This window comes from Diorhabda sublineata, chromosome 5 (genome assembly GCF_026230105.1).
Source record: "Diorhabda sublineata isolate icDioSubl1.1 chromosome 5, icDioSubl1.1, whole genome shotgun sequence".
NCBI lineage: Eukaryota > Metazoa > Arthropoda > Insecta > Coleoptera > Chrysomelidae > Diorhabda > Diorhabda sublineata.
This window is the reverse complement of record NC_079478.1, coordinates 6,184,253-6,210,871: the sequence shown is the minus strand read 5'-3', so window position 1 is coordinate 6,210,871 and position 26,619 is coordinate 6,184,253. Positions and strand designations below refer to the sequence as shown.

General features: G+C 30.6%; 3 protein-coding genes across 4 annotated transcripts in view; 1 reads left to right on the top strand and 2 right to left on the bottom strand.

Annotated features, from left to right (window-relative positions):
• LOC130443900 (pancreatic triacylglycerol lipase-like) overlaps positions 1-15,942 on the top strand; it is a 28,820-nt gene extending 12,878 nt beyond the window's left edge. For both annotated transcript variants that reach the window (XM_056778790.1, XM_056778789.1), the window contains exons 2-13: positions 1,848-2,004; positions 5,915-6,162; positions 7,020-7,174; positions 8,035-8,145; positions 11,928-12,080; positions 12,524-12,661; positions 12,718-12,805; positions 12,859-12,970; positions 13,177-13,277; positions 13,335-13,541; positions 14,072-14,402; positions 14,928-15,942. In XM_056778790.1, coding sequence (XP_056634768.1) covers positions 6,036-6,162; positions 7,020-7,174; positions 8,035-8,145; positions 11,928-12,080; positions 12,524-12,661; positions 12,718-12,805; positions 12,859-12,970; positions 13,177-13,277; positions 13,335-13,541; positions 14,072-14,402; positions 14,928-15,054 — 1,650 coding nt within the window. In that variant the 5' untranslated portion in view covers positions 1,848-2,004; positions 5,915-6,035 and the 3' untranslated portion in view covers positions 15,055-15,942. The remainder of the gene's footprint in view (positions 1-1,847; positions 2,005-5,914; positions 6,163-7,019; positions 7,175-8,034; positions 8,146-11,927; positions 12,081-12,523; positions 12,662-12,717; positions 12,806-12,858; positions 12,971-13,176; positions 13,278-13,334; positions 13,542-14,071; positions 14,403-14,927) is intronic.
• Positions 15,943-16,823: 881 nt separating this feature from the next.
• Positions 16,824-19,428, bottom strand: LOC130443863 (quinone oxidoreductase-like protein 2). The gene is made up of 4 exons (XM_056778736.1): positions 19,002-19,428; positions 18,745-18,948; positions 18,488-18,663; positions 16,824-17,253 (listed from the first exon to the last, which is right to left on the bottom strand). Exons 1-4 carry the CDS (start codon positions 19,368-19,370, stop codon positions 16,968-16,970), a joined length of 1,035 nt encoding a protein of 344 aa, XP_056634714.1. The 5' UTR covers positions 19,371-19,428; the 3' UTR covers positions 16,824-16,967.
• Positions 19,429-19,893: 465 nt separating this feature from the next.
• LOC130444383 (myelin transcription factor 1) overlaps positions 19,894-26,619 on the bottom strand; it is a 54,104-nt gene continuing 47,378 nt past the window's right edge. Inside the window, exon 19 of the mRNA XM_056779479.1 lies at positions 19,894-25,817. Coding sequence (XP_056635457.1) covers positions 25,530-25,817 — 288 coding nt within the window. The 3' untranslated portion in view covers positions 19,894-25,529. The remainder of the gene's footprint in view (positions 25,818-26,619) is intronic.

Here is a 26,619-nt window from a genome sequence, read left to right as displayed (position 1 = left end):
ATTACGCGAATGAAAGCAATAACAATAATTCCAGTAGGCGAAACTCACTGAAATACATGTATATGCTCGTTTATATAATTTTATATAATATCACCATAAATTCGTAACTTTTTGAGAATATTATAATACATAAATAAGGCTTAAGAGCTTGTTAATCTACATTTATGTGCGCAACTTTGAATAGTTTTATGTTTTAAGTCATGATCTGAAATTTAAATATCATACTCACGATGGCGGTTTGAGTGAAGAGTGACTTTTCAATAATTTTTCGTTAATTTTTGCCATTTTTCTGATGCTATCTATAAAAATTTTCCATAAATCTGACATATAGATGAGTTAAATACAAAAAATTATTCGTTATTGGAGAAATATGGGGAAAAAATTATAGAATTTATAGAAGATAATTTTTCACGTGGGAAACCGAGGAAATGTTATGTGAACATTATACTGAAAGTTCTTCGTCCCATGGAATGATTTGTGGGTGGTTTTGTTTTCAAAAATAGACATAACAACACGGATGGTGCTAATTGTTCTATGGACTCGCATTAAAAATTAAGTACACTATTATACGAAGGCTGTTCAAATATGATGGAGATAAATGCTCTGATACATTTATTAAGTAGTCGCAGGGTGATAAGTCCGGGCTGTAAAGAGGATGTTCTGGTATATTCTGGTATTGTATGGAGCGTATTTATGGGACTTGCACTTTCGGGAGTATAATAGTGTACTTAAGATTTCCTCAGTAGTGAAGATTTGCGTTAAGAAATCCATCCCCTTCGCCTAATATTTCATCAGCAAGCAACGAAAAATTTCCAGATGCATGAATTTTTGCTTAAAGTTCAACAGTTTGGGAACGCGTCGCGTCATTAATTTGCAATATTGAAGGTGTTGGTGTATGATAGACTCTACACTACTTATACTAATGCTGAGTTCAGTCGAAATTTTTCGAATATTCATTTCCGGTCTTCCAAAATGAATATTCTACGCGGCGAATGTTGTCTGGTGTCAAGATTGTTCGCGGTCGATGATCATGCGGATCATTTTCGACGGTTTCGCTGCCATCTTTGGAAGCTTCGGCTCAATCAAACACAGCAAACCTATTCATTACCGAATTAATTTTGTAAATGCTGAAGAATTTCTGGGTTTTTACTGTCTTTCCTATAAAAAAACGAATGACAATACGTTGCGCAACGGCGATCGGTACTTGACGCTCATTCATGTTCGTAACTCGCGCGTGAATAGTGTGTTCGCCACGAAAACTGTGCCAAACTGTTAGTAAGGTACCCAGCTAACACATAAGCATCGACCTTCAATACAAGAGCACCATTTACATTTGTCTTGATCATATTTGAACCGATCTCGTACTGAAGAACAAAAATACAGTCTTCATTCAAGGTGCTTCCAAGACAGCAAAAATCTTTATTTTAGCCAATCAGGTCATTTCCATGCGAGTAAATCAATTTTTTCGTTGGACTAAATGTAGGGACTATATTAAAGAATAAAAATGATTATGAAAAATAGTCTTTTTTTTGTTAGTCCGGAATGTTTTTAGACAACACTCGTAACGCAGAGTCATGTGAATTAAGTGGTATAAGTGTTAAAATAAATATAATACACGTAATTTAAAATGAAGTCCAATCATAAGAATCTATAAAACATGTTGTTAATTAGATTAAAAGAATCATTCCCTTGTGACAACAATGCGTGTTACACGAATTCTAATTTGTAATATTTTATCAATTCACATTATTATTTAACACGAGGTCACGCATTCCTAATAGTTAAACAATTACCTTCTCTCTTACATGACCAAAATAGACTAATAATGGCATTCTTTCCTTTTCCAGATAGGTAGATACTCACCAAACATCGATAACCACATTTTTTTCAACGTATTAGCTTCAGTAGTAGTGGACATTTGTTCAAGTACCTTTAGAATTCTTACCTGATTGCAATAGCTAAGAATATTTCTTCGATTATTTTCCAATCAACTTCCTAACGGAGGTAAGATATGTTTTAAATGGTATTTGGGAATGGTATTTCGAAATCCATACAAAAAGAGTTGTGACTAAGGAAACCCAAATATATAAAGCGCATATTTTTCATATTATATGTATTTTTTAAAATATTTGCATATAGCCTTATCAAGTAGTATAAATTTTTAAAAGATGCAGAGCTTCGGTAGGCGTTTCAAGACAAAAACAATTTTATAAATCTGCTATTCAGAAGCAATTATTTTAATTCAATAGAGACTAACCAAAAATGAAAATAAAATGTATGGGAATTCCGTTTCTGAGATTAAGAATACAAGGTCTGGCTATTAAATAACGAGGTTACAAAAATGGGTTTTATTATAAAAATTATTTTACATTCGAATGCTCCCCTTCAATATAATTCCCTCCTCTCACCACTCACTTTTCCAAACGTTTTTTCCATTGATCGAAGCAGTGCTGGAAATCTTCTTTGGTGAGGGCCTTTAGGAGCTCTGCCGTTTTTTTGCTTTACCGCTTCCATCGACTCAAATCGGGTCCCTTTCAAAGCAGATCTATTTCTAAAATTTCTAACCTCTCAAGGAAATCCGAGCAGACCCATAACGCAAGAGCTTTTGGTCAAGAGTCAGATTTTTTGGCACCAGCTTCGCAAAGACTTTTGTCATGTGTAATTCCTCCTGTAAAATTTTTCTAACCGTTTCTTTATCGGCGTTTACACCCTCAACAATCATCCGGATGCTCATTCGACGATATGCATGCAAAATTTGGTTGACTTTGGTTACTGGGCGACCTAGGCAATGGTCATCTTCAGTGCCCTCTCGGCCCTCACCAAACCATTGAAAAACATGCGCACGAGATAGAGAATTGTCCCCATAGGCCTCTTGCAAGCACACAGTCGGAGTTTTTTTCAATTTAACGAGAAATTTGAGGATTGATACGTTGTTCCTGTCGATATCTAGATACCCAACGCACTACTCGTTTTTTATCCCGCCCTCTAGGCGCGCAGTCTCGTTATTTAATAACCAGACCTCGTAAGTAGCTTCAAACCCTTGACCCTGAGTTCTGTTGGGCGGTCTGTGTAGGATGTAAACCAATATGTGAAGGCTCTTATTTATATCGTTCTTTTAAAGAGATGATAGTAAGTATAATGTTTGTATATTTAAATGACGTTAGTTCCTTATATTCGGAGGAAGCTAAAGCTAAAATTCGGAATAAATATTTTTCCACATGTGATGAATGATTTTTTTGCCGGTATCTTTTTGGCAACACTGTTTTTGACAGGTCACGCGTGAATCGTGTCTTGTGTCATTGTCAAACTTGTTCAGTTTGGAGAATAATTTAATCATATATCGACTTATTATCAACATTCATGCTCAGTGAGGACCGAAGAAAATATTTCGGCTGTATCCACTAGTGTTACTGATGACTGTGAAATGTCGATTCGCCGCCGTTCGCAGCAATTGGGCCTCTGTTACCTCACTACGTGGATAATTTTGCGAAAGGATTTGGGTGTAGGACCTTACAAGATATGGCTGGTGCAAGAATTGAAGCCACAAGATCTCCCACAACGTCTAACATTTGGTGAATAGGCGCTGGCAAAGTTGGAGGGACATCCACTTTTTTATCGAAGCTCATTTCTGGTTGAATGGATACGTCAACAAGCAAAATTGCCGCATCTTGAGTGAAGACCAGCCAGAAGCTTTGCAAGAGCTACCAATGCAGTCCGAAAAAGTCACTGTATGGTTTGGATTATGGGCCAGTTGCATCGTCGGACCGTACTTCTTCAAAAGCTACGAGGGCCGGAACGTTGTTGTGAATGGCGAACGCTACTGTGTGATTGACGATATTGTTTGCCCAAAATGGAAAAAATGGACGTGCATGAAATGTGGTTTCATTATGACGTTGCCACATGCCAGACGGGACGCGAAACAATGACCAAATTGACGTCCGCCTTCGGTGAACAGTTCATCTCACGTTTGGGGCCTGTCAATTGGCCGCCTAGATCGTGTGATTTAACTTCTTTGAACTATTTCTTGTGGGGCCATGTTGTCTACAGGGATAAACCAGCAACTATTGATGCATTGGAAGCCAATATTGAAGCATTTATGCGTGAAATACCGGCCGATATGTTGGAGAGAGTGTGCTAAAATTAAACAGTGGCCAAAATTGTAAATTTTTTTCCTTGCGCCTGTTCCTGGAGATAATTTTTTGCTCATTTTGTCTGATGTAGCACCGTACACTTTTGTTAATTGAAATAGCATATAAGTTTGGGAAAGATTTTAGCAAGTTTTTAGCTGTGTAAAATTACATGACATTGGTTACCAATGTTAACCAATATTAAGTTATCAGGTAAATATTTACAATAGTTAGGTATTTACGTTAAGTCCGGGAAGTGATTTATTACGGTACGATATGGAATGTCATATTTGACAATTTTACTGAAAAATAGCTCTTTCGATTATTCTCTTATTATTTATTATTTGAGAGAACTGTAAAGTACAAGGATACCGTGAAGTTCCATTTTCCGGACACAAATTAATATTGTAAAGTCGACTTTACAGTACAGTATGAAAAAAAAATTTCATTATACCATAATCCTTCGACTCCAACCATCTTCCAATTTGGCAATAATGGCAACTTTCGGAATTTCGGTTAACTGAGGAATCATTAAATACACTTTTACTTAAACTGAACTCAAAGTAATTATTGAGTTATTTGTCTGTGACTATGAATGATATTAGGTAGAAACTTTGATTTACACAGCTAGTGAAAATGTAAGTGTATACTTTTTCAATGAACAGATGGGTGCATGGAAAAGCCTGGAAAATTTCAAAAACTCAATACTGTAATATGTCTTGCGCATGCTTTAAATAGAGTTGCTGAAGAGATCAGGATACATTTTCCTCTTGTAAATTATTTAATTTAAGGATTTAGTTCTATAAAAAAAATCTTCCATCTCAACGTATTATTATAAGGACACTTGGTTGGAAGCCGCTTCTTTTATTGTCTGACGAATCTTCGCAAACTTGATGTACAAGTATATTTTCGCATATTATCAACATTTTCGCGATTTGCATATTAATGACTTCCTTAGTTATGACCATTACTGCAAATTGAATATGATACTTTACAAACATACCACAAATATATATATATTTTAAGATATTAAGATACAAGCTTTTTTATTCATAAATTTTGATAGATACCTATGTCAATGCTATGAAAATTTTGGTTGTAATTACTCTTTTTATTTATTAATAAAACGAACTATCAATTTTGTTATTCTTTATTTTTGTATTTGTAATTTTAAACATGTAGCAATCTCTTTCCCCATTTCATTATTTAAAATAATACTAAACGTCTTCTTACGTCAGCTCTTTCAAGGCGCTTAAATGAACTCAAATCTTTTAATGTCGATTTCACCTTAGATGGAAACAGATGGAAATAGCAAGGCGCAGATCCGGCGAATAAGAAGCGGATTTTCTAACACTGGAATGCTTAACTAAAACCTCTTTACAGTCAATCAGCGGAATGAGCGTGCGTATTGTCTTGGAGAATCAATCCATTTTTTGTTTTTGTTTGCCTTATTTGATCTTTATTATAACACGAAGTATAACAAGAAGGTTAATCTTTAGTAATAGTTTATCCTTCAGGAACCCAATGGAAGTATACAATTCAATGAATATAGTATAAAAAACAATCAGCATTGCTACTCACGCCTGTTATATGGATAATACCTAGCGACTACAATGATTACTTCAACTATTTTGACCTCCCAGTTTCCCTCCCGATTAGTTAATTCAATTGAACATAACTTTTTTGACTAATCCACATTCATTTGAACTAAAACATTATTCAATTTCACATCAACAAAATACTGTTTATAAAGTTGGCTGAATTTGTAATTTACATTTACTTTCCAGATTAAAACAAATTTGAATACGTCCAAGATCTTCTTTGAACCTGTGACATAACTTTAATTGGCATTTCTACTTGATCCTATATGTGCATGACTATTTTGGGGAATTTTGTCCTGGAAAAAGGATGATAGGGCCTAAAGCTCGAGTAACTAACGTTCTATTCTTCTCTGGAATAGCATGTGCTGGCATTTTAGACAATTTCAATTGGGCAAGATCAGACAAAATCGAAGTGAATTTGCCGTGGTTACCATGTAAGTCATAATATTTAGTGCTTGCAATAGGAATGTGTAAGATGAAGTAATTACAATACGAGGTGTGATCAAAAAATACTAGAGCATTTCTGAAAAGTTGCAAAAACGTTTCATTTTAAGTACATTTCTATTTTTGAAAAGAGCTAATAATTGCTTAGTGCTAAATCTGGTGTACAATGTGGATATGGACAGATGAGGAGACTTTTAGCGGCTTAAAACTCGCGAGAATAAAAGCCTTTAGTGTCATGATGCAGATAAATACCATTGACGGATTTCTTTCCTAAATAAGCTTTCTAAAAGTCAATAGCCTGGTTGAATGACTAATTTTTTGCACAGTTACATATTCTCTTGAAATAGAAGGACGCACACTGTGTATGGGATGTGTGCACGAATAATTAGCCGACAGTCAGATCGAACAAGACTTTTTCGATATTTTTAACCCTTTTTTGACGTCGGAGGGTGATCCGAACATGAGTCATCTTGAACATCTTCTCGGTCATCTTGAAAATGCTTAAACCACTCAAAAACACGTGGATGCGACAGAATTTAATGCTCAAAAGTAAAAATGTTACAATATTGATGTATTAAAATTGAGTGCAATGTATGGAATGCAATGTTTTTCATTCCTTATCAATTAAAATCACACAATAGTTGCATAATTTGAAACACCGAAGTATTTTCAGTGTAATTATTATTGCAAAACGCATTTCGCAATAGAACTTTCATGGATTGAAATACTTTCATATGAAAATATTTATATTCTACAACTGAATAAATAAATGATACGCATTTTAAAAATTAAATGAAACAAAAAATATTAATGGACTTTTTTTTCGGTAATTCGATTTGTTTTTCAGTTGAGAATGAGACTCGATGCTATGATGAACTGGGGTGTCTCAACATAACCCGAACTTGGTACCATTTGATAAATAGGCCATTCAATGTATTTCCTCTACCAAGATCTGTGATTAATACTAGATTTATTTTATTCACTAGACTGAATCCCTCTGAGGTAAGTAGATTTAACGAGTTCGCACGATTATTATAATAAACAGCCTCCAGAATATTAATAAAAAACAAATGTGTGGTTTCGTTAGAGCCACCCTTTTTGTCAATGTAAAGTACCTTCAATAAGTCCTGGACCTGGGTAGTAACAACATAAGTTCTCTTCAAAATACGACTTCATTCATCAATATAGTCACCGTCTTAATTTATTTCTAATACCTCTTCAGCAGCACGATTTGTTTTTTCTTCCATAATAAAAACAAAATCTTTCATTGAATCCAAACTGTTTTTACTTTAAAACAAAAAGTCTTCATTAAAGTCAAATTTCTTTCCTTGGAGTATTCTTTTCAGGTTTGCAAACAGCCAACAATCACAGGGAGCCAGGTCTGGATTATACGCTAGATAGTAAAACGCTATTATCACGGCATTTCTTCTTTATTTTTATACTCGATCGTTCTTAAAACGCTATATAATAATCGCTGTTTGTAATATGAACAAAATACCATGTACGTCTCAAAATACAGATTCCTTAACCTTGCACCGTGATGTTTGAGTTTGTTATTGCTTTGGGCGGCTCTCGCCCGCTGCTGACTACTCATATAAGTATTCCACTTGACTACAATCGTCCATGGTTTTGGTTTTAGATCAATAAAGAGCAAGTGAAACACCCAATTGCATATCAAGATATTGGTTTACTCGCGTAGTATCTTTTCCCTTAAAAAACGGTGTTAAATGAATGTATCCATTTCTTAAGCAAATAGAAGAATCACTTAACCTTCCAATATCTCATCCAATATCAGACTGAACCAAATTTAAAAGAAAAACAAATATGGTCACTGGATTTATATTTTATAATGTTTTTCTTAGGGTCAAATTATAAGGGCAAACAATCATTCAATAGAAAGATCATATTTAGATGTCAAAAAGAAAACCAAATTTATTATACATGGATTTATAGACACGCCGTTATCAAACTGGGTAAGTCCTGAATATTTCCATTGTTTTATATATTTAAAGTACAATAGGAGGTTTATATGAATGAAGTTAGGTGGTCGGGTACATTCGTTCGAATTTTACACTTTGATGGGTCCAGTGTAAGTGAATTTTGTGATAGAACTTTTTCGTTCTTGGTTTGCAGTTAAGAAACTATGACTAAGACTTAGGAAAGATTGAAATATTTGTTTACTGTATCAGCGGAACCTGACCTGATGACAGCGGCAAAATTGGTCAAAAACTAAAATAAACACCTGAGCTATACTTTGTGTGTAGTTAGTTTAGCGTTTTTTATGTCGTCGAATCCATTTATCGAATGTCCCAGATGTCTATTTGACCAATAATTGAATTGGTTGACATTCGGTTCAGCTTTTTCAACTGGATTTATGAATTAAATAAAAAGTTTTATCTTGGGGGGCCTATTTTTAGGAGATGGTGGCTTTACTGTAGAAGAAAAAGACGTACAGTAATATAAAAGCCGAAATAATTTTGTTCACGTTTCATTTATTCAACTTTTATCAACATTCAAATTGGAAACTTTATGGTAAGCAGACTAAGGAATGGATCCGTTTTCAGGTTAGGTTAGGTTGACTTTAACTTAGTTTAGGTTAGTTAGGCTATGTTAATGGACCGATAACTTAGGAAAAAGATATAAAAATATAAGTTTTATAATCAAGAAGAACTGTCGTTTTGTTGTAATTCATAAATCCAGTTCAAAATGCCAAAAAAAAGTTGGTAACTAGATTCTATGATATCCGAAATTCCAAATTAGAATTTTTTATAATTTTAAACCAGACAGATACGGTATTTCCAAAACCTGCAGTTTCTATGGATCGTACTATTGTTATTTAGATAGAAATGAGTTATACGTATAATTGTTTTAATTTGGTAGATGTAGTTTTATATTTAGTAGACGATTTAATCGGTAAAAAATTATTTTCTGTCACTTCATAATCTAACTCTGAAATTTTGGTTTATGAATCGAAATTCAAAATAATTACCTCACAACAATATCTAATTATTAATTATTCAACTAAAAGTTATGAAAGAAAATTAATAATTTCGATTTATGTATATTATTTCCTTATTTCTTTCTGGTATAAAAATTTTATCACAGAAGTGTTAAGTACGATACAATAATATATAATACTAGCAAAATTTGATATGATTTTTGGCTGAAAAATATGAGTTACTTTATTAATCATATACATTATTTGAAAGGTATTTAATAGCATATTAAAAACCTGATATATCCACATTACGTTTAAACTTTCTAAACAATTATTAACAACATTTTCTCTATCGAGATCAACTCAAAATATATTGCGATACTCCAAAGATATAATTAATAGGAATTCGTGATTGATTCAATACACAGAAAGGTAATAAACAAAATTTTCTGTTAGTACATTCCATTTTCGTTTTTGACAACATTATCTCTCTAGAATCATTAGTACGAGGTGCGATAAAAAAATACGACGAACTACTTTATTAAGAATAAGGGAAAAGGTAAATTTAAGTTAATCTCCTACAGAGTACTGTCTGTACTTATTTTAGTTTTGATTCCGTAACTGGAAGCATTTCTAGAAGACTTTTTTCGGATTAGTTTTCATCTGATTTTTCGTGGTCTCTAAGCTTTTCTCTTTCTCTTTTGTCAATTTATCCTCATAGCTAGATTTTAACATTGAACGAGGTTTTCAATTTATACATAAACATCTCGCCATTCATTCATATTCGTTCTAAATCTTTTTTACTTGCTTTTATCCATTTTTTCCGCGGACGATCGTTTTTCGTTTTAACTTTCTCTCTCCTTAACAAGGATCCTGTTTCTCTGACCAGCTTGACCATATAGTACTTTGATCTCTGCGTTCGTTCTACTCCTCCACTCGTTTTGCTCTTTATCTAAAGGTACTAAAATAATCTTTAGTACCTTTCTAACCCATATGTTTGTTTTGTATTCTTATTCTTTGTTCATAATCCAGCACTCACTGCCATATAGCATCGTTGATTGTATGACAGTCTTGTAAATGCGTATCCTAGCAGCTCTTGAAATATCTATCCCATCTCGCCCGTCTTTTGTCGGTTTCTTAGGTATTTTTTTCCATTTCAGCCGAGACCATATTCTTTTGCTTTTTTCAAAAAGTACGAACATTTTTTCTAGATCCTTTTTCGTTCTAGTTAAAAATACCACATCATCTACGTAGACAAATATTCATAGATGTTTTCCTTGCTTTAAGCCTCTTTTTGTTCCAAAATTTTCCGATGCTTGCTTGAAATCCACAAAGAGTAGCTTCAGGTTCAATCCTTGGTTATAGATATTAATCTGAATTGCTTATAACTTATAAAAATAATCATTACGTTGATCCAGATCTCTGTTGTTTAATTATTTAATGATTAAGGACTTTTGAAACTGATTATTTTGAAAACTTTGAATATTTGAAATGCGAAAATATGTCATTCATTTGAAATTTTGTATTGAAGTTAATCATTGCATTGTTATGTGGTCAGACCTGGAAGAGAAACGATAATATTCATTCTTTGGTATAATATGAATATTTTTCCATAAATCAAAAAATCAGTATAAATTTTTGATTTCTATGAATTAGTATGCAAGAAAATTAATATAAATGACAAATTTAATTTCTTTTATTCATTTTTCGAGAGAGAAAACGTTCGATATCAAATGTTACCAGTTTTTGTTGCCATATGAAGATTTTATTTATCTGTAATCTTGTCCTATTTTGAATTGATTTAATTAATTGTATGATGCATGGAGAAAATTTCTCATTCTGAAAATAATTTTACAAACAGGTTAAGACGAAATCTGATCGGATCTAAGAAATATCTTGAAGTGAAAGATTCGTACACGACACGATTTAGCGATGAAAGGAATATCAAATTGTTACCTGAAATAGATCTAGTACGATTACATTCACATTTTCTATTTCAGTAGGAGTATAATCAAGTTTTAATGTTAAAAAAGAACTGGCGTGAAATTTTTTGTTTCAAATACGATGCATAACCATGCCATAGATGTCAGATTTCTTGTAAACATAAATCCTTCAGGATATAACGAAATATGTAAATTATTTAGTTGTTTAAACAAATTTTTTTCACTTTCTGTTAAAGAATATATACGGTCCTATTCAAGGATTTAAATTATTTATTTGGATCATACAAGGGCTATTCAAAAAAAACGTTTTGAATAGTCATCATAATCTTTTTTTATGACAATTTGCAAACATTTTCTCCCACATATACGTGACCTGTGTACGTCTAACGGTATAAGGTAGAAATATTTTTCACTTTTATAGTTTTTTCAATACCTGCAATAATTAAAACTACGTTTTAATATTATTTTTCCAACTAACGGCTGCAATACTTAGCGGTTTGGTGTGAAATTTTGCATTTGAGATTGTCCACAATAATATAATTTACTTAATATCTTCTTAAATTGTTATAGTAAACTAAAATTTATACGGAATTTGGACAATGTTTGTAGCGAGCAGAGTTATAGTAAAACAAACGTTTTTTTGTACTCAAACTTTTTTACTATTTATATTATTAGTTGCAATAAAATGTTAACGCAACATACGCTAAATCAGCAAAGATATATAATATATAATATAAAATTCTCATGAATCTACGTTATTTTCGATGTTTGATTAAAAAAAGATTATTTGTAAAAATTATGCTTAGAAAATAACATTTTTTTAGAAACATTTCATTGTACATAACATTTTTATATATGTAACCTCACTTTTTAGGTGCAGGACATGAAAGATGAACTCCTCAAAGCTCAGGATGTTAATGTGATCGTTGTTGATTGGGCAGGTGGTAGTTTGCCTTTATACACACAAGCAACTGCTAATACCAGATTAGTAGGGATGGAAATTGCAAATTTGATCAATTTTATAGTGGTAAGTTCGAATAGTAGCGGTTAAAACTACAGGAAGTAATATTCGGTCTCAATTAAAGGAAATTTTAATACAAAATAATTAGTAAGCAGTTACTTATTGTTTATTTGGAAATGAATACACTTTTTTGGAAGAAAAACCCCCAAAATAACATTCCAGAATCTTTGGTTTTCTTCTTGATATCACTTCAATTCTTGTCTTACATTTGTTAGTTGAGATTTACATTTCTGTTTGTATATATCTGCTATACCATACACATAAAAACTTTCGTGTTAAACATATATAAACATGTTTCTAATAGTTTTCAAAGTATAGTTTCTAAGCGTTCAAATATACCTAATCTAAGGATTTGAACAGCTTAATTATGACGTCAAAAACTAATTACTAATAATTAAAACAACTTCAATTCTTTTTTTTTTCTTCCTATATTAAGTAATATGTTACAGAAAAACTACGAAATGGACCCAAGGGATATCCATATAATTGGTCATTCTTTAGGAGCTCATACTGCAGGCTACGCAGGCGCCTTAGTTCCTGGTCTAGGTAGAATAACAGGATTAGATCCAGCAGAACCTTATTTTCAAGTACTATAAACAATAAGATCTGTAGTTAAAAATGTACTCATTAATTTTTTTTCTAGGGAATGCCTCCACATGTAAGGCTTGATCCATCTGATGCTGAGTTGGTAGATGTAATCCACACTGACGGTAAAGGTATTTTCTTTTTAGGTACGTAAATATGAAATTTTTTATTTTATAACTGATTTATACCTATTCATTAGGATATGGTATGTCCCAACCATGTGGACACTTAGATTTTTATCCCAATGATGGTAAAGAGCAACCAGGCTGTGATATAACGCAGACACCCCTCGTTCCCTTAACACTTATAAGGTAATTATTACAATTAGAATGTACTCAGGGTATATGCCAAATGATGTTTATGCCTTTTACATATTTTTCGATAAAATCATCAAATCTCTATAAACTTAGAAGAGATTTTAGCTATAACTAAGTTTGTTGTAATTTGAATATATAGTTTGCCAAAATTAACAATTTTCTGATATGATTAAAATATTTACAAACAACTTTCTTCATAGAGATGGACTTGAGGAAGCTTCAAGAGTGCTTGTAGCTTGCAACCATGTTAGAGCCATTAAATTGTTTATTGACAGTATATCTACAAAGTGCCCTTATATTGGTAAGATATTCAGTACCCTAGATGGACCGATTCGATGCCTATATTTCACATTTTCAGGACATCAATGTAAATCGTTCGAACAGTTCAAAGAAGGTAGATGTTTCATATGTAAACCAGGTTCAAATTGTGCTATTATGGGGTACCATGCTGATACAACTCCTGGACTTCTCGAAAATAATGAAGTACAACCTCAATCCTCAAAGCTGCAGGAAACTGTAGGAACTAAATATTTTTTAACGACAGGAAAAGAATATCCTTATTGTCGTAAGTGTGATTTTTAGCAGGTTACTAGTGTTATTTTAGGTTATGTTACTAAATTAATTTGAAAGCTTAAAAAAATTGCATCTAGTATTTTCAGATTGTTCTTAGAAGCACCACCTTAATTTAATTGACTCTTTGTATGTTTAATCATCTGAGATTTCTATATGCTATTCAATTTGATCAAAAATTTAGAGACTTTAGTTTGGTAGTTTGGTACATATGATAAGAATTAAGATCCCCTAAGATTAACTTCCTCTTTTTGAATTGGATGAATATTCTCCAATGTTTATTTAGATAAGCATTGTAACCCCAAAAATTTAATACATTATTTTGGCAGCTTTTTTTCAACATATTACAAAAATGTTTTGTTTGTAGGCACAGATAAGAACAAATCAAACACCCCACTACTGTCAATAATACAAAGCTTCTAATGTTTGTGAGAAAAAAGCCTTTTGTATCACAATAGGGCACCGGCGCATATTTTTGCGACCCCTTTATAAAATAGACTAATAATCTATATTAAATTGTTTTAGATCGAATGTATCGGATCACTACTGAGTTAGCACATCCACCATTTGCAGAAAATTGGGTACAAGGTCATCTAAAAGCATCTATCTATAGTCCTTCTGGCGTATTACATGCAGAGTTAACCCCATCCGGTGATATGAAACTGGAACATGGCGCTACTTATACTACTGTGGTTTCTCATCCCATAGATCTTGGTGGGAATGTTAGAAAGGTTGAATTAAGTTGGGAATATGATATGAACGTTTTAGAACCACGAACTTTATGTTTGTTTTGGTGTAATGATCATTTGTATGTCAAAAATGTTTTGGTGGAGGAGATGGAGATGCCTGGCAGAGGGTGAGTATTATTTATTAATTCGTTTATGAACGTCTGTATAAATATAACAGATCATTACTTCCGCTACATTAAACATATGAAATTGTAGATTAAGAATGAAGTTTTCTCAAAGATTTGTGAAATAGGTGTCAAATATAACTTACACCTGTTTAAAAACTTGTTTTTCAGGTTCTTTTAAGTAATAATTGAACCAACAAATGTCATGAAATTTCAATTTAATTAATAATATGAAAACAAGATGTCTGCCTTACTTATTGTTCAAATAATTTCAAAGTTTTTTCAATTAATTTCTATATAAATTAGAATTGACATTTAGAGAATGCATGAATATTTCAAAATTTTTCTTCAAACTATTTGAGAAGGAATAGTGAACTACAGTTATTGGGATGAGAAAATTTCATTTCTTTAATAGCATTTATCTGTCTATCTTAATCCTTGAATATTTTGAACTAGAAGTTTTCTTTATTCATATCCTCATGAACAAAAAATGCATATTTTATTCTGATTTTTTTTCTTTTTTTTTAGGAAACGAGACGCTCAGTTTTCAAGTAAACTATGCTCCAAAGGCAAAAGGGACTACGCAGATATTGCAAATAGAGGCAAGGGTATTTTTGTTGATTCATGTTCAACAGATAAATTTTCAAAAAGCTAGCAAAAACATTTTATTTTATGGGAACTTAAATGGTTTTAATAAGCTAATTTAGCATAAAATCCTTAAAGACTACTACTTCCTAGTGATTGTTGTAGATTATATTATTATCTCATTTATTTATATTGAAACTAGATTTCACTGTACTAATGTTTATTTTCATGTTCAATTAGTTCAAATGAGTTAGAGTACATATCAGAAACCCACATACTTATACACATAACACATTGAATTACTGTTGAAAAAGAATATTGGACCGGAGATGTAACTATTTTCCTTCATTAATATCATGGACAATATAAATCATTATGTCCCTGCTACAAAAGGTTTCTGTTTTTGATTATATAAAAAAACAAAATTTAAAAAAACGATCAAAATCAGAACTGTTTCTTAGAATTTCTAAAGATTTCCTGTTTTATATATTCATTTACTATAAAGTAGATCATAAGGGTGTAGTGTAAAGTGTACAAATGTCGAGAAGTTTCTACCAACTGCTCGTTTTTTTGAGCTAATTTAGTGACTCCCTTTTAAACTTAATATAACTTGCTGTATATTTTATTTATTTTATCAACAATGTATCCTTTTAATTGAACATTTTCAGCTTACAAATAAACCTTTTTTAAGCAAATGTATGTTCTAGAAACTATATTGGAAATATTTGATCTCTTATTTTATGAATAATTCGATAAATGTGTAATTTTATTTAATAATTATAAGTTAGTAAAAATGATTCTGATTTTAATTGAACCAGAGGTTGATAAAAAAAATGTTATGAAGTACAGAACATACATAATTATATTGTGATATTTGTTTTTATTATGAAATAAAGACATGAGTTAAAATTTGCTTTTCTTTCAAATATACCAAATAAAATTAAGAGAGGAATAACTTATTACCCCTTATTATCTGTCGAATTGAACAATAATCTAATATTAAGCACCTCATTAACACTTGACACAGGTTCTACTAATAGCGACCTAGTTTATATTACCAAATATAATAATATATATTAATTAATAAATAAAATAAAAACAATTTTATAAAGTGATACATTCTATCGTCTAAACATGTAGACATAGTTAACTTGAAAACAAGGGACAATAATACTCCAAACTGTGAGTTTAGCACTCCATACAATGACAAAAATTATTAAGGTTGAGATCAGAAGTACATTAAAATAATTAGAAAACTGAAATTAAAGAGTCGAGGGATTATTCTATTTACAATTTAAGTGAGAAAAATAATTTCTTTGGAGTCTATCGACATTGTTCAGAGCCTTTCTTCCTGGACTTTTGACTGAAATGACGTAGACATTTTGATTTAGATATATTGAAAGTTCCATTCAGTATCTCCCTAATGATGATAAGACTTTCATCCGGAAGACGTGCAGGAGATCTCGAAAATCATGTCTATTAAGGATAAAAATATATTAATTAGCAAAGAATATTTGAATAATGTCAAAATTTTATCTGTTCCTTTATCTGTTTTTAAATAAAAACAAACAAAATTGTTATTATGGACAAAAAAGACTATTTCAAGAGAGTTAGTAGCTTAATCAAGACAGGACTATACAACAAGATCCGAAATAAACACTTAATAATTATAACTGGTTCACTTAGGTAAAAGTTATCTGTTAATAACCCGACATTGTCAAAGCTCTATTGAGATGAGGCCTATTTTTGTAGATACACCTAATTATATTCACAGGTGGTTGTCAAATTTCTTTGGAAACTTACTATATCAACCATTTTTACAAAAATTATACAAAAAGGTAATAGATAAATAGTTTTATTTTATATAAGCAATTACGAGGTAAGACAATGTAAAGTATTCTATAACTAAAAAGTTTTAAAATCAAATAACAGAATCGATTTATGTTATTACCTAATAAATAATACTTGTTTAATAATCGCAACTTAGTTATCAATGTATATAAGTACTTTACCAGTACATTTCTTATCATCAATAAATTTTATTGCTTCATTCACTTGTGTCAAATTAAATTTAGCACTTATATGAGCACTTATTAGCCCATCGTTTGCCATTTCAAGAGTATCATTGACTATGGATCTATACAGGTTGTTATTTTGCTTTTTCAGTTCTTTAAGACTAACAATTGAAGCGAATGTGTGAGGCGTTGGAGCTGGGATTGTCTTGTAAAAGAATGGAGCTGCATGAAATAGTTTTCCTCCAACAGCAACGCTGCAAAAAAATGAAAAATTAGTAATGGAAACAGAAAAAATATTTATAATTAAATAAAAATTTACAGGTGTGGAAAATATGTGTACTATATTGAGAAAAAATATTGAATTAATAACTTCATTTTAACTAAAAAGTAAGAAATGGTTGGAAAAAAGAAAATAGTTTAAGAGAGAGTTCATTTCATATTCTAACCAATAAAAGTAATCTCCATTTTTTTTAAATCTTTACAATCCAGAAAAATGATTAACATTCTTAAAGTATTAGGATGAAAGAAGAAATGAGAGATAGTGATTCATTCTATAGTCAAGCAGCTTAAAAGCACTTAGCTCTCATATCATCAACTCAGAGCTAACATAAGAGTACTAAAGACTTCTTAATGAAATAGGATGGAATAACAGAACCTGATCAGTTAAAAAAATCACCTTCCATTAGTATGGTATAAAAAAAAGAGTTTTGAAAGGAAGAGGAAACTAAGAAAGTAGCATCAAGGCTAAATCATTTCAAAAAGTTCATTTATCACTTTGATACCCATAGATCTAAAAAGTATTTGGATCTAAATAGAGACAAGCTGTACGTTTTCACTAGTTTCCTTACTATGCACTGCAGCCTCAAGAAGCACCTGATACCATTGGATCTAATATACACTAACAAGTTCAGGTTCTATGAGGAGGAATCAGTGTACCTTGTAGATGTGAAAAAATAGCTCTGAGAGTTGACACAATAAATTCTAGTCGCCCGGTTATGTTTCTCTTCAAATATTTTTCATATTTAGTTGTTTACTTTTTCATTATCACATTCATGTTTTTGAAAAAATTAACTCCTCACTAAGAGCATTCCACTTTCAAAGAAGTAATGAATTACAATGTGCTACTACGACTATCTGCACATACATATACCAGAAGTAGTAATAAATAAATAATGTATATTAATATTTAAAATAGTGTTTGATATTTGAATATTATTTCTATAGAATACTACAGTTGTTGACCTCCCACTTCTTCCAAAAAGTTCAATAAAATCTCTGTGTTGATTCTAAAACGTCCTCTATCTACAACGCCTACCAAAGGTTAAATTTAAAATGAATTTTAGTAAATTTGTGGTGACACTATTCCTTATAATCGCTGATAAGTTTCTATAATATTTTTAACTTAGCACTACCTCTACTCCCTTATAGAGCAAAATATATAATGATAAGAATATTGAATTACACCACCCTTATCAACAGATAACTTACCATTTTCCAATAAGCTCCATTTGTTCTCCTACTGCTTCATAGACTACATTTGCTCCTTTATTTTCAGTCACTGCCATACATGTTTTGGGTAATTTTTCTGAAAAACTAACAGTCTCAAATGCCCCTCTTTGTCTGACTAATTCACCTCTCTCTTCTGTATCTACCAATCCGATAACCTTTGAAAGAAAATATATATGACGAAATTTCAACAGCTGATGTCACTGTAGGTTCCTTAAACATAAGTATAATATATCTACCTGTGCCTTGTAAACATTTGCTGCAATATCCACTGCTGCTAAGCCCATTCCAGCAGGACCAGCTGAAATTATAACTTTTTCTTTTTCTTTGATAGTAGATAATTTTGAAAACGTATAAAGAGCAGTAGAATGACCATAAGCTATGACTGCAGCATCTTTCCTTTCTAAATCCCCCGGTATCCTCCATACATCATTGATATCTAGCTAGAAATTAGTTGATTAACTATTACATTGGAAAATATAAATAAATACCTTACCACGCATTGTTCGGCAAAGCCTCCGAAATGTAAAAGATTTAAGCCAACAACTCTTTCTCCAATCCTAATAACCTCATCTTTAACCTCAGTTCCTTTTTCTAAAATTTCCCCTGATAATTCATATCCAGGAATAAACGGTAATTGGTCACTGTCATTTCTAAATTTATGGCAATCCACCGAGTTTACACTGCAATAAACAACTTGTACCCTAACTTGATTTGGTTTTAATTTCGGTACTTTTTTTTCTTGTATTTCTAAAGGTTTCCCTATTTCTGCTATGACAGCTGCCTTATAAGTGCTTGCCAATTTATCAGTTTTCGATAATTTGTTTAAAGATTTAGAAATCAACCTTGTAAATAATTTGTTCATTTTAATTTTTAAACTTTACTTCCATAACCTAATTTTTGTATTCTTCTGTTTGGAATATATTTCTATTGCAGTGGCCTTTGACCAATAAAAAAAACGGTATATAGTGAATATAGGAAAGGCATTTACTTGGAATAAAATAATGACCCGAGAGTTAATTTTTAATTTAAAAAACTTGAATCAAATTCATATACGGAATCAAAATTTAGTATTGCAGTAATCAGAGTAGAAAAATAGGTTTTGTAGTAAAAATATTTTCTATGAGTTGGTAGAAGTAGTGACTACAACTCAGTATGAAATAGTATTTTATGACAAAGGAATTAGAATAATTTTGACAACTTTGGGCGTATTTGAATTTTACAATTAAAGTCTGAAAACTTCACTAAACTTGAAATTAATATTTTTTTACATTAAACTTTGTGTTATAAGTTGAAAATAACATTGTCGTATTTCGCTTCGGTTATTTATTTGTTCTTCTTTTTCATCTGTAGAGGTTATATTGGGTAAATGGAAAATGAAATTCATATTACCTTTCAGATACTTTATTTAATAACAACACATGTATATTAACATATATATTTGGTGTGAACAAATAATTGAATATAATGAGAATTCGAATATATCATTCATAGGTATATTTACACATTACACAACAATTTGTTGGGAATGAGAATAAACAGCACAGCGAAAACACCTTTTTCAGGGAAAAATAAAGATTACTGGTAACTATATATAGGAAACAGAAAATAACCTGTAGAAACAATAACAAAACAGGATATTTTATAAACGTGTGCTTTCAATATTTTTTTATTTTTACAAGTACAAGGATTTTTGGCATGGAATAATAAAAACATCATTCAATGCAAAAACATACTTTGAAAACAATTTAATCAGATATTTAGTGATTGATTTAAGAACATGTTCCATTTTTGTGAAAATTGCGCTGACAAAAAACAAAATAATAAATAATTTGTTTGATTCCCAAAACAATAAACTCACATTTGAATTGAAAATCATGTTTTTCTAAACCCTAAGGAAATGTACTAAACTTTTTTATACATTTTCAGCGATTGTTTGTATTAGTCCTAGGTATTGACTTCTAAAAAATAATTGTTTATGTTTTTGCCGAGACTAACAAACTTCTAAAACGAAAGAATATTTTTTTACCATCTTCTCAAAGTCAATATTGTAGGGTAGAATATTTTCACATATCTACAAAACTAATAAATTTCATATAATAAATAAATTGCAGTGTAATGGCTTGTCCAATTTTCCAAACAACTCATAATTTTTGTAAAATACAGAGATTTTAAACATGTTAAACAAAGTGAACACTTTATATCATAAAATTTTGAGTTCACTTTGGATGAACTATGTGCCATCGAGCCATCTCTTTCATGGAGTTTGTCATATTATTCAATGTTTAAAATAGCGTTTTTATGAAAAATTAGCATGAAGTAATAAATTATTTTATCATAAGACTTCCTGGTTAGGGTGACATACCATCATATATGATGTATGACATTTATTTTGAATTTTATTCTATATATCTATTATTAAAATGAAAATTTTGGAGCAATATATTTTTTCTATAGTATCGAACAAATTTTTTATACATCTGGACAGTGAGGGGATTTTTCAGCATCTTTTTAAAGTTAACAATTTGATTTCAAGAAAATAATTTATTATTTACCTTATTCCAAATTTTTACTAGAAATAAATTTCGCACTACAAATACGTTGTGGGTTTCGGTCTATCACACACCTCATCAAAAAAATTTAGCTAATTTTTGCGATTTCCATCTCGTTTTAGGGCGTCGAACAACCAAACTAACCCATAAATATTGTGGATTGAAGACACTACTTTATTTAATGTTTAAAATGGGTAATCTGCAAAAAATAGCACTGAGGTTATCAATTTTTTGATGACGTGACTTCATGTTTGGCATACCAGAGGGGCAAAAACAGATTGGTAGGACAAAATTTTTCAGATAAAAATCCTTATACTATTGAAATGAGAATTTTGACGACCACCTAAGAGATGGATGGACAGCTGGCAGTCCACCTCCCAGGAACTGATACAAAGAAACCTGCAAAACTAGCAGGTCAAGAGATCTTAAAAATGAACAAGAAAAAGAATTTTGAGATATTACAATTCTTCATACTGTAAGTTGTAGACTTATCCTCATCTACAAGGAAATTTGAAACATCTTTTAAATAGTACTTCATATATTAAGTTGGAATTTCTGGAAATCTTTGTGATACTTCCACTATTTATTACCTCTTTACAAAGGCTTACAATTACACTGAACAATGTGTGATTTAATGTACTGTCTTTTTAATCATCAATCATTAATTTTTGCATTTTATATGTTGAATATCATCTTTATATGTTTTCTTAGTTAGGATAGTCAAGTTTATCAGTGCAGAGCTTTCCCAATAGGCCCTGGCCTTTGGGCGCTAGTTCTCTGGGGGGAACTGCAAATACTCTACGGGTTAATACATAAAATTTATAAGAGTTTCAAGACTGCATTTTGTCGTGAAGCAATCAACATATGAGCCAGATATAATTTTTTAATAAATTTTTTTTTGGAAAATTAACTAGGAGCAAAAAAATTATTGGACCTGGGGGCATCAAAATTCCAAATCAGGTCGTGTTTACTTCAGTTAGTAGCTCTGAATGTTACAAAGACAAATTAATTCATAATGAACTGAAAAAGTCTATTGGTAAAGTTGTACTAATATCAAACTACTAATTAAATTTACGTTGTTTACTGGTTAATTGGTAGCTTTTCTAATTCAAATATTTGTTTAATTTTATATGAATCTCCCCTTGAACATTTTGTTTACATTTGATCAAATTTTCCTTAGTTTTATATTGATGTATGTATTGTATTCTTTTTTCTTAGCATTTGCCACGCAGTTATCGAATATTCTGGGGAGTTCTAAATATTCTGGAATCGTTTTAAAAAGCTTGCAACTGCATGTATAAATTAAAAAAATTTCTATTTAATTACTGACTTCTTCTTTGAGATAGTATCAATACCAAAGAATAATGTATTTCAAATAATTGTCTTGAATCTACAGTTGAATTTTTTTTGATAGTAAATGATGCTTTTATTAAAAAACGACCTACAATCGAAGATGTGGCCGCACACTTGAAAATTCAGGTTTAGGAAAAACGAGCTTACAAATAACACTATAATTTTTCTTCTACCTATTATAAAGACTAGGTATACATAATCACAGAGTCTAAAAAAAGTATATTGATTACTTAAAAGTTGTACACGATTTGTAAATTTGCTTGAATCTCTTCGAACGCCGATCTTTTAGTAAAATAGATCTCTAAAGAAGATAAAATCCTAATCAACTTTTATACAAGTTTAATAATAAATAACATAACGAGAAATAAATACAAACGATGAATTGGTCTAAAACAAAGTGCGGTAGATGGAAAAATGACAACTTTAATAATATATTACCTTTAAAGAAATATCCACTATGTTATTTTTTCGATAATTTAATTTTTCCTCAAAAATTTATTTGTTTTTTATGAAAAATCTTCAAAATAGTTTCTGAAAATATGCACTAGAAAATGAATCAATCAAAAATAAGTTTTTTTTTGTAACTTTCTACAGTTGTCCAATGATACAAGGAGTGAATAGATGTGCGTATTATATTTCTATCTCATACATTCTTGTCTTAATGCAAGCAGTAACCAATGACAGTTTGTAAGTCTGCTACTACAAAGATTTAAGTAAATCAGGGTAGCAGCCATCAAATATAATAAAAAGTGAAAAGGCATTGGCCAAAAAATGAGCCAACAGCTTTCTTTGTCATCATGATATGAAGAGCTTTTAATTAGCAAGCAATAGTTTGTATATATCTTAGGTTTAACACCATGTGACCTCTCAAATAGTGCTAAAAACAAATCATTTCAACACCATTCTTGATGTTTGAAGGTGATTACATCAAGTTATTATTTACTTATAATAACGATTTATATAACAATAGCATATTTCTTTATAAAATTATTTATAATTTTGTCAGATTTCCATCCCTCAAACATATATTAACTAAAATGATTGCGATAAACTTTTTACATATAGTTACAAACAGAAATATATCGATCTATGTACAATTATTTTTTTTATATTATACAAATTATTTTTTTTAATAGCGACACGGGTATAGCAGATATCTACAATTTATTTTGTCGCATTGTATATTCAGCTATTTACATAAATCACAATATAAATTTACGTACATGTGAGGATATTATTGATAAACATCGAAATCATTATGAGTTTTGACATGAATATATTAGTAATAATTTTCAATTTACACCCCTTTTTAAGATATTACCTTTTACTATTGTACCAAAAAGAAATTTTTTAGCAATAGAATAAAAGTATTTCTTTTGATTTTTGTGAAAATTTTAGTTGCCATTAATGTAAAATGTAAATGTAAAAATAGTTACAGTGGAATATACAAAAATTTTAATGTATATGTGAAAAATGTAAGAACAGCATTTAATCTTTATTCCATTCAATTTCAAAATAGATTTAGTTTATTGAAATATTTTGATTATGTCAATATTAATTTTCGTTTTTTCTTAACAATTGGAATTTATGAAAAATCAGATGTATACATGTGTACACAAAATTCTGTAATATTCCGATTTCAATTTGTAGTTTTTTTAAAAAGTTCGAAAAGGTCAAAAAAAGTGTGAAGTGTCGGGGGACAAATCTTTAAGACTTCAGACATGGATAAACAAGATGCAGCTGCTGATAAAATGAGAGTCTCCAAAAATTATTTACTTTGTGAGTTGATTTTTTCAGATGTTTTAAACAAAGTAGGTTACAATATAAATAAAGCATATCAACAATTGTATACAAAGACAGGAATTATGTGAAAACGGAAGTGGTTTGAAGAATCTCCTATAGAAAGAAACAATCGTCATATGTTACGAAGTTAAAATGTTATTACGGTGCTTTATTCCAAATTTATCTCAGCTTAGTGAAGAAACCGTAACCGACAATAATAAGTACTCTTTAGTCAAGTCTAATAGCAAAATTTTCATAAAAAAAAGTTGTAATCATTAATGACAATAAATAAGTTTTCAATAAGAAGGGCAGTACACCATCCCTCAGAATTAAACTATCTGACAGTGAAATTTAACCATAGATGTAGGGGTATTAAGCAAAATATTGAGAAATTCATCGTAAATATCATAGCTACAATAAGAAGTTTTTGATTTTATTAAGATCTAACTATGAACGTATAAAGGAAGTTATTATAAATTTACTTCAGTTCAATTTTTGATACATATCATAAAAGCATATGATTAATTAGTTTAAAAAATGTATTACTTGAATGCTTTTTTAATAAAAAAAAAAAAAAATATAAATTTTGCAACTTTTTAAATATCCACACAAAATTTGAATAGTAAATTAGTGTATTTCGACAAAACCTTGGTCAATTAGTTTTTGAAAAGTATCAATTCAAGATGGAATATTTGGAACCACTGATGAACACACTGTTTATACTACCACTACACCGATACTCACAATTACATTAAGGGTATTTCTGTTAACCAAATTAAGTCTCTGAAGATGATAAATTGATTATCGAAACACACGTCAAACAAAGTAATTCAATGTGTTGCTTTAGTGATAATACACAGTGTGTTCAATACAGTTTGATTTTATTAATACATTATTGTAGAAGGGGTAATTTTTTTTCATATATCATTATAATAAATAATTTTTGACTAACAATGGTAGTAGAGTTTTTATTATTACAAATCCATGTCAAAACACAGAGATCGCCAAAATACATAATAGCAGTTTGGTTATTTGAGGATTTCACGTGTAGATGGAGCTTTCTCAAAATACTAAAAAGGCAGTTCCCTGTAGATTTATATATCTAAAAGACTACGTGGGTATGCAAAAAGTTCTTTTAATATACTATTATACGAAAAATTGTATAGTGAAATTAAAAATATTGAGAATAAATTAAAATATAATTTATATATTATTTCTTTGGTTTATATTTCAGTCTGCTTCGAACTTTGTGCAAACCGCTCGTTTAGCACTATTAAGGACATTCCAAACAACTATTTTACTCACAAGAGTCTAAAGTCTCAGAAGATTTACATTTTTTAAATCGGGGTCGGCAGCACAGTGAAATCTTGTAAAGCGCTTTTCACCGTTTCATATAAAGGTCTGTTTTCGTCACTGCAATATCCTTCAGGCGTACATAACGTTTGCAATTTACTCAGGTAAGAATCGAAATTTTCCTGGCCGATTTTTTCGGGTACGTTACCACACGTACTACCAGGTGCACCGGCAGGTAAACGGACGTGTTCCAAAAGTGTGATTACGTTGTTGCGCAAACTCTCGTAGTATTCGTTCAGATTTGTAGAACGTTGCGCCAGTGCTTGAGTTTCCTGGTCAAGGAGAGAATGGAGGAGGTTAGTGTGGTCCAATTGCTTTTTTACGACAGTGTTGCTGTGGTGGGCATACGAAACTATCCGTTAGGTTGCCTTTTGCAGTTTCACAGTCAATATTACAAGATACTAAATTAAGTACTGACTTATAAAACAAAACAAAGTACTACCTACAAATATAACTTTGTGTTTGGTCAGAAGATTTAAAAAAATACATTGTATTACACATTCAAAAGTGGAAATCTTAATTTGAAAATACTCATTCTTGTACACATCCCTTATATTGATTACGTTTAATATTGATGCTATTGAATTTACAAGAATAGTAGAATTCTCAAAGATCTAGTAGAATAGTTGAGTTTATTATAATTTAACACAATATTTCATTGAAATTTACACCGGGGGGATTGGAATTAATTAGTAACCAACTTTACATTGATTTGTTTATGGTCCTTTTTGAAGCAAATGTTGTGAAGCATAATGGAAAGAATAGAGGAAGAAAGAAAAGTAGGATACTCAAAAATCTAGTGGGGCAGTTGAGTTTATTATAATTTATCAAAACATTTTAGTGAAATTTACACAGGTGGATTGGAATAACGTTACTTGGCAATTTTACATAGATATGTTCATGTTTATTTTGAAGCAAATGTTAAGAAAAATTATAAACAGAATATAGTTTGAAATGCATAAAAAAATAATTGGCTTCAATGCTTAAATTCCTACTTCCAGAAATGATACTGCTGCAGTGCTTGTTCAATGTGGTGCAATTAACAGTCTTAAATTATATTATATTTTGTATTAT